This window comes from Epinephelus lanceolatus, chromosome 11 (genome assembly GCF_041903045.1).
Source record: "Epinephelus lanceolatus isolate andai-2023 chromosome 11, ASM4190304v1, whole genome shotgun sequence".
Lineage (NCBI taxonomy): Eukaryota > Metazoa > Chordata > Actinopteri > Perciformes > Serranidae > Epinephelus > Epinephelus lanceolatus.
This window is the reverse complement of record NC_135744.1, coordinates 15,371,254-15,383,720: the sequence shown is the minus strand read 5'-3', so window position 1 is coordinate 15,383,720 and position 12,467 is coordinate 15,371,254. Positions and strand designations below refer to the sequence as shown.

Sequence of the window (12,467 nt, the reverse complement as noted above, 5' to 3'; positions counted from 1 at the left end):
ATGGGTGTGGTGGCGCAGCAGGGGGAGGTGTCGACAGATCCAGCTTGGTGCAGTGACAGTTTCGTGCCAAAAGGCTTCGCCGAAGGTGCGCTAAAAGCTTGCCAGCTGAAACCACGTCTACTGTCAGCGCAGGCGGAGCGCAGCCGGTGTAAGTGGAAGTTTGGCTGACCGGCGGACAGTGCGCACATGTCACCAAAACCTCACAGGCAGGTTTCCAGAATGTCAGGCACATTAACAATGCAATAAATACCCAAAAAAACAACAACAAACAACTATCTGCAATCAGCACATAAATGTATCTCTATATCGACTGTCCCGTCACATCTGATGTCAGATCAAAGAGGATTGGCACCATTTGGCACGTAATGGAAACCCAACCTGATTTGATTAACAAAACTAATGAGTTCACATCCCTCTCAGCCAACCACAAACAGCCACAGCATCAGATAGGGAGTATATATTCAGCATCTGTCATCTTAGAAAAGTCAAAAGAAAAGAAACAGAGTGAGACTGTGAGAGAGAAAGAGAGAGAGCGCGCGCACGAGAGAAACGCAACATTGATTTACAATTGTGGTGACCTCCTCCCAGGCGACCTTTGCATCATCAGCCCGTGGAGGTCTGCTCGCAGTTCCGTATATTCGGACACTGCGAGCTTGGACCTCCCGGACCAAAACATCAGTTTCCTCCTGGGAGAAGTTTGGCCGTCTGACGCTGCTGCTCTCTTCTGCCATGGCGAATTGAGTAAACTCTCATTATGCCTTCGCGCGGCGCATTTAAGGGCGAGGAGAGGGGCTCATTTGATTGGTGTGATGTGTGTAAAACCCACTCCACGCCTTCTCTCCTCCCTCTTTCCGACTTGCGCAGGTAGGAGGGACGGAGGTGGGAAAGAGGAGTAGCTGCGCCAGGCGCATGGTGTGCCAAACTTGCAAAATCCGCCTGGCCACACCCAGTTGGCGCGCTGTGCCTCCACCTCGCCTGGTCTGCGAAACTAGAGCCCATAGAATAACAATCTGAGCCTGTCAGTGGCAAAAATCAACCCGGTCTCACTCTGAAGTTGTCGAAAACCGGCACATGGTCAGTAACTTCTGGTGTTAGACACTGATGCCATCCTTTCACATTGGCATGATACGCGGTCGGTCACGGTTATTGTTTAACGGTGCCTGGTAGCATCAGAGAGAAATGTGACAGGACAACAAAGAAAGTTAAGGTAGCAGGAGTCCGAGTCATATGGGTGGAAGAGGTGGTGGATGGGTCCAACAACCACCAACTTTCACCTGGGAGGCTGACATTAGACATTAGACTTTAGACATTCATGTTGTGTGAGGAAACTGTGCAGACAATGATTTCTGTCTGCTTTTGGAGAAAGAGTCGACATAGTAAAAGCAGTGATTGACTGAATGGAAATCCAGAAGAGATTGTCATGTTTGTCACCAGGGAGAGATACTGATGAAGCAGGCATGAGGCAAGCTGTTAGCTGTTGATGGGTTTTTTTTGAAGGATTCCTCCTTCATTGCTGAGGCAATCTATTTTAATGAAATGGATAACACTCATCATCTGCCATTTGGCATGTAGCATAGCTCAGTCCTGTACTGTCCACCGTGCCAGAGCTTCTCTGGGCAGCATGCTCTCGTTGGCAGCTCCTGAATATGTTGAAATGTGACCTTGAAGAATCCTTTGTAAGGCTCAGAGTTGGACTGAATGTACATCGTGAAAACTTTTTGCAGCATCCGAGGTGATGCGTCTGAATGGTGGCCAGTTGGACAGCTGCTTTAGGATTTCCAAACTCTAGCTGATGTTTATGATAATGTAGCTTATGTAGCTTTTTACGGTGGGGGACAGTACTCAGTATCAGTATCGTACTCTTCATTTTCTGCAACTTTATACTTCTCCTGCACCACAATTCAAAGGGAACTATTGTGTTTTACTCCACTAAACCTGTTTGGTAACTTCATTTACTTTGCAGATTCAGATTGATAATCCAAAATATAAATGAGTACTTTTACTTTTATTACATTAAGTATATTTTAAAGCTAATACTCTTGCACTTTTTACTGTCGAATGCTTGACTTTTACTTGGAACAGAGTATTTCTACACTGTGCTTTTATGTCCTTCTTGCACCACTGTCTTTTACATTGTTCCACATAAACTGAAAGTTTTTTGCTTGATATACGACTTCAGTGTCTCAACAGTCCGGGGGCTCCATTGTCATATTTTGTGCTTCATCATGTCCCACACATGATCAGTAGGAGACAGGTCTGGACTGCAGACAGCTCAGTCTAGTACCTGCACTCTTTCGCTACGAAGCTACGCTGCTGGAACACGAGCACAATGTGTCTCATTGTCTTGCTGGAATAAGCAGGGGCGTCCCTGAAAAAGACGTCATCTGGATGGCAGCATATGTTCCTCCAAAACCTGCCTTTCAACATTCATGGTGTCTTTACAGATGTCAAGTTACCCATGATGCCATTGGCACTAGCACACCTCCTCCATCACAGATGCTGCTGAACTTTGAGCTGGCAACAATCTGGATGTTCCTTTTCCTCTTTATCCTGGAGGACAAGACGTCCATGATTTCCAAAAACAGTTTGATGACCACAGCACACTTTTCCACTTTGTCTCAGTCCATCTCAGATGAGCTTGGGTCCAGAGAAGTTGGCGGCGTTTCAGGATGTTGTTTGTCTTGGCTTCACTTTGCATGGTAGAGTCTTAGATGCAGTGATGAACTATGTTTACTGACAGAGGTTTTCCAAAGTGTTTTCGAGCGCATCTAGTAATTTCCTTTATACAATCATGCTGGTTTTTTGATGCGGTGCAGCCTGAGGGGTCAAAAGTCATGAGCATTCAGTGTTGATTTTCAGCCTTTTCTTTTGCTGATATTATGGATTGTAGCTGGTGAGATAACTTAATTTCTTGCAACTGTGCTTTGAGAAACATTGTTTAACTGCTGGACTGTTTGTGCATACCTGTGTTTCTTACTGGTGTTTTTTGAGCATTCCCCACTTTATTTTGTCTTTTGTTGCCCCCTTTCCCAACTTTTTTGAAACATTTGAAGGCATCAAATTCAGAATCAGTGTGTATTTACAAAAAATGAAATATAGTTTATCAGTTTGAACATTAAATATCTTGTCTTTGGGATGTATTTAATTAAATATAGGTGAAAAAGGATTTACATATCATTGCATTCTGTTTTATACAGTGTCCGAACTTTTTTGGAACTGGGGTATAAAACAGTCACTATACTTCATTACAAATTCGACATGAAAACATATTAGTAAAAAATACATTCGTGATTTTAAAGGATGTCTAACAAACACAAGACGTCCATGTATACCTTTTAAAACAAATGTCTTAATTTTAACCTCTTTTTAAATGGCGTTGTTGCAATTGATGTAACAAAACATTTACTAACATGTAGATTGATTAATGCTGTTAGTTATGTCCTGTCCTTTGTTCTCCAGCATGTTTGTGATTTAAATGTGACAATGAGTGTGCTTGAGATAAATTTATTTTAATGTTATTGTAATCAGTACCATTGCTATTGGTTTATCGGTCTTATTTATAGGACCGCCTCCATGCAAGAGTGGCAGAAATACAGTATGTTCTTGATTAAAAAACATGGTAGCAGAGGTTTAAATGAAATATGACTGGTTGTGGTGGTAGTGTTAGTATTGCTTTGCCCTGATGCCATGAATTAGGCAGTAATTAAAGACAAACACAGCAGAGGGAGACAAAGTTTGAGCCAGTCAGGATTTGATTTCAGACCCACTGGTTTCCTTTTGTGGTGTGTTGTTTACTCAAACTGGTATTTGTACATGATAGCAGTGTAGCATCAACAAAGAGGGTCTGGGCGGACATATAGGGATCCAAGCATGTGTGCATGCGTGTGTGTGTGCTTGATGTCATCCCATCCCTTGAGGGGACATCAGTGGGCTGTGTGGATTTTCCAACCTCTGGACTCCTTTCTTGGTTGAGTGGACACTCTCTCTACCACAAATCCTGCGAGCCTTCAGCCTTCAATATGGACACACACACACACACACACACACACACACACGGACACACACACACACACACGGGCACACACACACTGGCACACACACACGCACACACACACGGGCACACACATACACATACTGAGAGTAAATGTTAGTCACTGTGGTCTTCAGGGAGCAGGTGTGTCCATATGTGCAGTTAAAGTCCGACTGCAGCGTACAGATCTTCCAGCTCAGTCAACTGAAGAAAATATTGGCATGTTATGTTCCTGCAAACCACAGATACACTACATTTATATATATATATATATTCATACATATCATATACATTTTTCTGAAGTGACTTAGTTCTGATTACATGTCTGTAAGCTGACTTTGTCATTGGGAGCTGGACATTTGGATGGTTTGAGATTTAGGAGAGACGGCTGCCAAGCTGCACAGCACTGCAGACAACTGAGACCAACAAACAACAAATCTTGTTTTTTTAAGGGAGACACTGGAGGCATGATTTGGGCACCAAAACAGGGTATTTTAAGCCAAAACATGATCTTTTCCAAACCATAACCAAGTGGTCTTGTGCCTTAAAAAAAACCACAGCGCTGTAGGAAATAAAAGTTTGAACATATCCACTACATAAAATGTGACATGTCCATGGTTTGCAGAAATGTAAAAAGCCAACATTTTTTACTGATGATGAGGCTGTTTTTTTCTAACCTCTGCTTTTTGAAAAAAAAAACAAAAAAACATCAGTAGCCAAATGGAGAAATGTGTGTTTTATATTTTAGTTTTCATGATGGCGCCTCCAGTCGTTGCTTTTTCCAATCTATGCTCTTGTCAAAACCACCAGACTCCATTGAGAAAAACATTAATTTTAGTTTTCTGAACACAGGAGATGCTGGTCTACTGCTGATTCAATAAGTTAGTTAGTTTGTGTTATTGTGCGAGTTTGGTAAATCCAAATTAACCTTTTTAAACACCAAAGTCACACAATAACACAAACTAACTAACTGAATGAGGCAGCAGTAGACCAGCAGCTGCTGTGTTCAGCAATGTTAAATCACTGTTTTTCTCAATGGAGTCTAGCTTTAAAGAGAGCGATGTAAATACCTCATTTTCCTGTTGGAAATCACTGTCTCACATTAAAATACTCTCAATATAGCGTACACTTACATTGATATAGATTTTTGTAGGTGGGACTTTTTTTAAGTGGCTAATATAGGTTTTGTTGCTGAACGTCCACAGCAGTAAATTGCTTAGTTTCCATGTCTGACTCCAGCCTGCTTCTCCAAACTGGAGTTGTGCTTGCTGTGTGCAATATACTGTCTATGGATAAGTACCCCATACAACCCCACTTCAAAAAATCATAATTATCCCTTTCAAAACATACCTGCAAATGTCTACACCCATAAGATAAAAAAAAAAGCTTTGGTCTTCAGTAGACCCTTTTAGGGCCGACGCCACCACAGGGAGTCTTAAAATGTGGTTTTGTTGTGTTATTGGGAGCCAGAATAGAAGGAGTCATGGCTCAAAACTAGCCGCCACTGCCCGTCAACAAAAACAAAGACAACTATGGTTAAATGTGATAAGACCAAAGGACTGGAAGGAGGCGATCATCAAAAATGCTCACATGTGCAGCGCACACTTCATATCAGGTTAGGGAAAAAGTATTTCCTGTTGTAGGGATGAATAACGTTATGTGTATTAAGGGTTATCATGTCCACCTCATCAGAAACTGGGGAGGGATTAAGAGGAATATTGGATTTCTCTGTAACTCTAACTTTTTAGCACATTAGCTAACGTTAGCTTCCATAGCAAAACAAACTGGAGGAAACTGTTCAAGTGTCGTCCTTTGTAAGACTGCCTTCCTGTGACATCATCCATCCACTGAGTGAGAGCATACGGGTCGGCCAGTCTGGTCCCGTCGGTCAGTGTTTACTTATTCAAGTAACACTGCCGGTCCCGGAGAGTGAGTGACCTGACATGGTGCGTTGGTAAATTCAGTCTGAAGCTCGACACTGAAATGAGAGCCCTGCTGGTCGAAGAAATGGAGTGTTATATTTCTACATGAATTAACAAACGGTTAAATTAATCACATATTCACTCCACTCAGTGCTCTGCTGCTCCGTCTCCACAGACAGAGTGCCCAAAGTGCTCTCTGCCACTCCAACGGTGCGGTACATTGTGACAGTGTTACGAGTTTAGTTCACTACGGCAAACGGAATGGATATTTCCAAACGCACCCTATTCAGAGAGACTCACATCATCTTCCTCCATTGTCTAAAACAAGCCAACAGAACTTGCTATCTAGTGCTAGCTAATGTCTGTGGAGATTTGTTTTGACTCCAGCTAAGCCCCGCCCACCAAAAACGTCACACTGTTTACTAACCCTTAAAGGGTCTAGTCCTAGTGTAAAATGTTGTCTGTCCTCGGCTTTTAAGCTCACTTGACAGCACAGGTTTGTTCAGGTCAAGCAAACATGTGCCCACTCAGAGGCTTGAAGGCAAGACAGTACAGGAATCCTCCACAAGTATGATGCTCTGAATCATAACTTCTTTCTCTACAAAAAAGTTCAGTTACCTATTAAAATTCTTGAAATTAAATCTGTTCTGTCTTTCCCATCGTGTCAAACATCATTCTGCACTGTGAAGGTCAAACATCTGAAGTGACAGGAAGCAAAGCACATTCTACAGTCGACGGGGACTTTAGTATGAAAAGGATGTGTTTTCATTTTCAGATTTCAGTTGCACTTCAAAGTCGACACGCTCATCATTTGAGATTAGGTAGATAACTCACATGTCTCTTTCTAGTCAAGTACAATTCTTTGGATTCATGAAAATAAATATTTGTAGCTACATCTCCCCAGCTGGCACCAACTTTTAATGAGTCATGACACGAGGAAAAGCAAACTTTTAGCTGTGATATTACAACAACGCAACCACAGTACGGTCTTGACTGCCGTGTTTTTCCTGAAACTGTAGTTCCCTGCACCTCCATGTACCTTAATTGTGTGTACAATAGAAGAAGCTTTCCTCCCTCTGTCTCCCTGACTGGTGTCTTGTTTGTCTCAGTGAAGGATGAAGCTGCAGGCAGATCAGAAAGACGCAGACTCTCTTTCTTCCTCTCTGTCTCTACAGTAGAGTGCTGCACTCTGTATGGAAACAATGGGTTTGTCAGTAAAGCTTGTTTGCTTCCCCCACCCCCCATTTTCCTTTAACAACGAGAACATCTTGAGCTCTTCCTTCAGTTTGCCGCTCGCTCTGATTCTTCTCGTACCCGGAAACTGGCAGAGGATGCTCATTATCTTGCCTTTCTGTTGTTGTTCTGCGAGTATGTAAAAAGTGGGCAATTACAGTGCGTCTCTTGTAGACAGCCAAACCTTTCTATAATGAGGAGATCTCCTTAAGCAGGACACACTGTGTGTATGTGTGTGTATGTGTGTGCTGTGTAGACTCTGTGAAATCGTGAAGTTTCCATTTAATTCAAAGTCTGACCAATAAAACACAACACACGCAGGTTCAGTTTGTGCTGTTTTGATGTCATGAAGCAGCGCGGCATGAATGCGATGTGTTTTGTTAATGGGGAAGACGTCCTCTAGAATATATCTGCACAACAGCGAGGGGAATGATTCAGTGCGACGCTAGGAAGTGTTGGTACTGTTGTTGCTGTTTAAATGGGGGAAGAGAACAGCTTTTGAGATGAAAGCATCAGAGGAAACGGATGCGTTCGGTTTTGATCTCTGTTTACTGCATTCAGCAGATCCTTTGAAAGGATTTAAAGTGGTAATCAGTGGGATAATGGTTTGTTATTTTGTCTCCAGTCGTGGCACTAAGCATTCACTGCTCTGGTGATTTTTGCACGCCATTTCCCAGCCATCAGTTGTCATTCAAAACGACACACGTTCGTTTTGTCTTCATCATCTGCTCAGGTGCATTTTCGACTAAAATGGCTATCACTGCTCACATTAAGCACCCATTTCTTCTTCTATTCATCATAAGCAAAACTGGAAACAACGCTTACTGTGTGCTGGTATTAGTTTCCTGGCGCTGTGCCAAGAGTTGTATGTGTTTCTCCTGAGATGAGCCCTCATTGTGTGCATTGTTGTTTTGCTTCTACACAATGAAATAATCACGGGGGAAATGTGCTTAATAAAAGATAAGTGAACTGATTCACAGCCTGACAGCGTCCTTGTTGCATAAACTGTGTGGATGCTTGATTTGAGAATAATAGATGAAAAAACAATAAGCTTTTTGTTCAAACAGGAGAGAACAATAAGAAAATCAAAATATATTACAGATGTATTATATTTAAAACTCCAGTAATATAATCTTTTAATGTAAACAAGCAATCCAATGACTGTAAGCACTGCAAATTAAGAGTAGGATGATATCTGGTTTTATGGTGGCTCACAATAAGTTGAATCAGGATATTTGTAAATGTCTTGTCCAGCAACACCCAAAGACACTGCCAGGCAACCAACAATAAGACAGACTCTGCAAAAACACGCTGCATATGCACCATACACGTAAGATGTTGGACCTGTGATGCCGAATGTTGAGTCAAACAAAGTGTCAGGCGACTCAAGGACAGTTACATGAATTGATTAGAATAGAAAGGTTTTGAGGAAAAAGGGGGATTAAACAGATTAGTTAAAAAGATTTCAGAGAAAACCCAGAAAGAGTAAAAGCATCGAGCGGTCAGGGATTAAGCTCAGAAAGAATCTGGAGAAAACTGATTAGATAAATGACTTCAGAGAAATAAGAGGTGCTTATGAGTACTGACGGGGCAAGGTGGCCTTCAAGGATCCACTTTGGCCTTATGTGGTTACTTTTATTGTTTGCATATTCCTTGATATGTTTTTCAAAATTTCAGAACTGCTGCCTGATTAGCTCAGTCAGAGTGCCTCACTAAAAATTCAGGAGCTCCTAAAGGAAAAGTCAGGGTACAGAGAGATCAAGAAAATGAAGGAGCAGAGACGCAGTGGACAAATATTTGACAAAAAAATGTGAAGGAGCAGCAGGTATGACAGGCAGAGCTGAAGCAAGACCTAAGGCGTCTATTGGTATCAACTGTGTTTAGTTATCTTGTCAGAAAGGGGGCCAAATAATGCTCCAAAGTTACGCTAAGGACACACATATGTGACTACCTCTGCTTTTCAAAATAAGAAAACAAGGTCTTAAGAGTAGACACAAGTACAAGATACTAAATACATGTGGAATAGGATTGATTGGATTATATTCCCAGGAGGGTGTGTTAGGTATGGATGAGGGGCCCACTTTTGAAAACGTTGTCCCCCTGCTTGTATTTCCTGGCTGGCCTGCCTTTGCTCTATCTTCTTGTTTCGTAATTCATTATTTCTTTCTTTCCCCAGTTTGCTCCCAGTACTCCCGCGGTGTCTTCGCCATCTTCGGCCTGTACGACAAGCGCTCGGTGCACACGTTGACGTCCTTCTGCAGCGCCCTGCACATCTCCCTCATCACGCCCAGCTTCCCCACCGAGGGCGAGAGCCAGTTCACCCTGCAGCTCCGGCCGTCCATCCGGGGGGCGCTCCTGTCCCTCCTCGACCACTACGACTGGAACAAGTTCGTCTTCCTGTACGACACCGACCGGGGTGAGTGATGAGGATCGGCTGCTTTTGTCTTTCCTTTGAAAAGTTGTATAAAAGTTGGAGATGGTAGTGCCAGTGTGTGTGTGCTGTGCTTTAAACAACTGAATGAACTGATGCGACCAAAACTCAGAACAGTAACGACACATGACACAAGTCTGATGTTTTATATTATGCCACAGAGATGTGTAATCCCCTTGAAAATGGCAGGTAAAATTTACAGTAACAACAAAATGGAGGTAAAAAGCAAGTCAAACTGCAGTAACTCCACTTTGGCTTTTTAATCTCTGTCCTCTAGAGACTGTCAGCCACTTACTGCACTTTGTGCCACAGAGAAACAGACATCTAGACAGATAAAACAAGAGAGACATACAGTATCAAGTGAAAGCTTTGGTGAGATGGCTGTGGCTGGTCTTGGCTAAAGCTATAACAAAATGTACCTGCTGATATTTTCCTGGCTGTTATATTTTATTAAAGATATCCATATTGATGAATCAACATCTTGAGAATTCTGTTGGTTTCTCCACGTAATGACGGGGACACTAGCTAAATCCCATGTCTGTCAGAAGCACAGTAGCGAGTTATTATACTGCCACAAAACCTCAGAGGCAGGAGGTCAAGATGGACTGATGTTTGCGCATATAAAACGACAGCAGTTTACATCCTGTCTCCCACCGCTGCTATGCAATTGTTCCGACGGATCATAATTTCGAAGCCACAACAGCACAAAAAATGTCCCATCGGACCAAACAGCCTGATATCCTGAAAACAAATGGGCGTTGCTGTAAAGGGCAGTTTTCTTTGAGTACTTTCTCCCAAACAGAAGCTCATGTTATATCCAGATTGCCAGTCCACACCTGTTTTCGGTTCAGTCTATTGGGGTGTCTGAATTATGAGCAGTCAGAACAATGGGCAGTCCCCCGTCTACCAACAGTCAGTGTTGGTGTCTTTTAACCATAACTATAATCTTTAGCTTTAGTTGGCTCAACTTAACCACACCTTATCCATAAAGATGGCGGACAAGATATTTGTTTTTGGTCTGCTGACAAGACCAATCATTTTGTTCAACTATTAGGACCTGTTGGATTATCTGCATGGTTTAGTGCAATAAATCTAATTTTACAGTATTTCAAGAAATGTCTGACGCTCTCAAACATTACATTGACCTAAATATAGGTATATTCATTCAAAATAATTGATTTATATGCAGTAAGTGTAGAATTCTGTCAGTAGGCGGGTACATGGTGTTTCTTTGCCCTCGTGCGTCCTACACGGTGAACACAGAGGTGTGAATGGATGTGCTCGCTAAAATAATGGCTGTTTTTAATCCACAACATGTCTTGGGGCCACCAAGTGATCAATATTGCAGTGCAGCTGCTGTTCGAAGTGTTGTGGATAGTGTTAGACCTCTCCCTCCATCTGTCTCTGGCTCCACTCCCCTCCTGAGGACCAGGGCAGCATATTTCTCTCATCTGTGTGTGTTTCTCCCTCTTCGGATTTTTTCTTTGTCCCCTTTCATTTTTTTTTTTCTGTCACCCACCCAGTCTTCGCCTCTGTCTCACCACACACACACCCACGCACACACACACTCGCGTGTCACATTTCCATTACAAGACACTGGATATGGGCTACTGCTTGGATCGCATCTCCACATCTCGCTTTCATACATTTTCCAGAAGGTAGTCAGGGGTGTATCATTCTCTCTCTGTGGTGCTGTGGGGGCTGCAGTGAGTGTTTGAGCAGATTGGCTGTACAGGAGCAACAGAGTGAGGACCGTATCTGGATGGCCTCCCTTCAGAACAACTCATTCCCTGGCTCTTTTTTCCTCTTATCTCAGGTCGTACACGCTTGACTGGGTAAAAAGCCTCCTCTCCTCTCAACAAAAACTACTTGTATCTGATCAAGTGTTCTCCAGAAACACAACAAAGGTTCCCCGCTGTAAGACTGTGCTGCCCCACAGGCACACAAGTAGACTTTTAGGTTGCTTAAAGCCTTAATCTGGCATCACGACTGATTCAAGAGCAGTATTCATCCGTAAAAGGAATACAGATGATTTTATGTGTGATGTCTCGAGAGTTAAAGGAGAAATTCACCCCAATTTACGTGGATATACAATCAGTTTGATGGTAATTGTAGTTGATTGAAGCAATAAATTCCTCATTGTGTGCTGTACTGAGTTTTCCTTCTTGCACAGCTGTTATTTCAGTCCCTACATGCACCAGGATGCATTGCACCTGAGCTCCTGACGCTAAACCCCCAAATACTCCCAAACCTGCCCAGCACATGGAAGTAGGAATCTCAAACACGGCTCTGTTTACAAAAAGTAATAACTTACTTTACTGTTCCACTAGAACACCGGAAAAACAACATAAATTTGATAACACTAGTGTTATCAACAACAAACATGCCTTATTGTATAGTCCCTGGAAGCTGTGTCTCAGCACCGCAGCCAAAAGCTATTACTTAATCGGCCAGTGTTCTGTGACAAAAGTACTCGCTCAGTGATCATCTGCCCTCTCACCCCCGCTGGCCTTGGTTTATTCTTTCCACTTTAACTGCAGGGATCCTAAAGAAGGTCTCCAGTGATTTCCCGACCGGCCTCAGTTTGCCCAAAAACTGGTTACTGCTGATAAACTCAAGCACATAGGGCACAAGACATATTTACAAAAGTTAATCTAGATGTTGATCTTTATCTTGACTTCAGACTCGACAGAAACAAAATAAAACTCAGTAAAACCATTGTGGTTCATTAGTCCACTGTTCCAACAATCACCAACTGTGGTTTGGCTGAAATAAATCCTTAATTCACCGGGTAAGATGAGTATTTCCCTCTTAGTCATTCATTGGAGGCAGGAGCAAAATTAAATGACCA

General features: G+C 42.6%; 1 protein-coding gene across 3 annotated transcripts in view; it reads left to right on the top strand.

Annotated features, from left to right (window-relative positions):
• LOC117269805 (glutamate receptor 4) overlaps positions 1-12,467 on the top strand; it is a 188,169-nt gene that overhangs the window by 89,587 nt on the left and 86,115 nt on the right. For all 3 annotated transcript variants that reach the window (XM_033647147.2, XM_033647139.2, XM_033647165.2), the window contains exon 3: positions 9,362-9,601. In XM_033647147.2, coding sequence (XP_033503038.1) covers positions 9,362-9,601 — 240 coding nt within the window. The remainder of the gene's footprint in view (positions 1-9,361; positions 9,602-12,467) is intronic.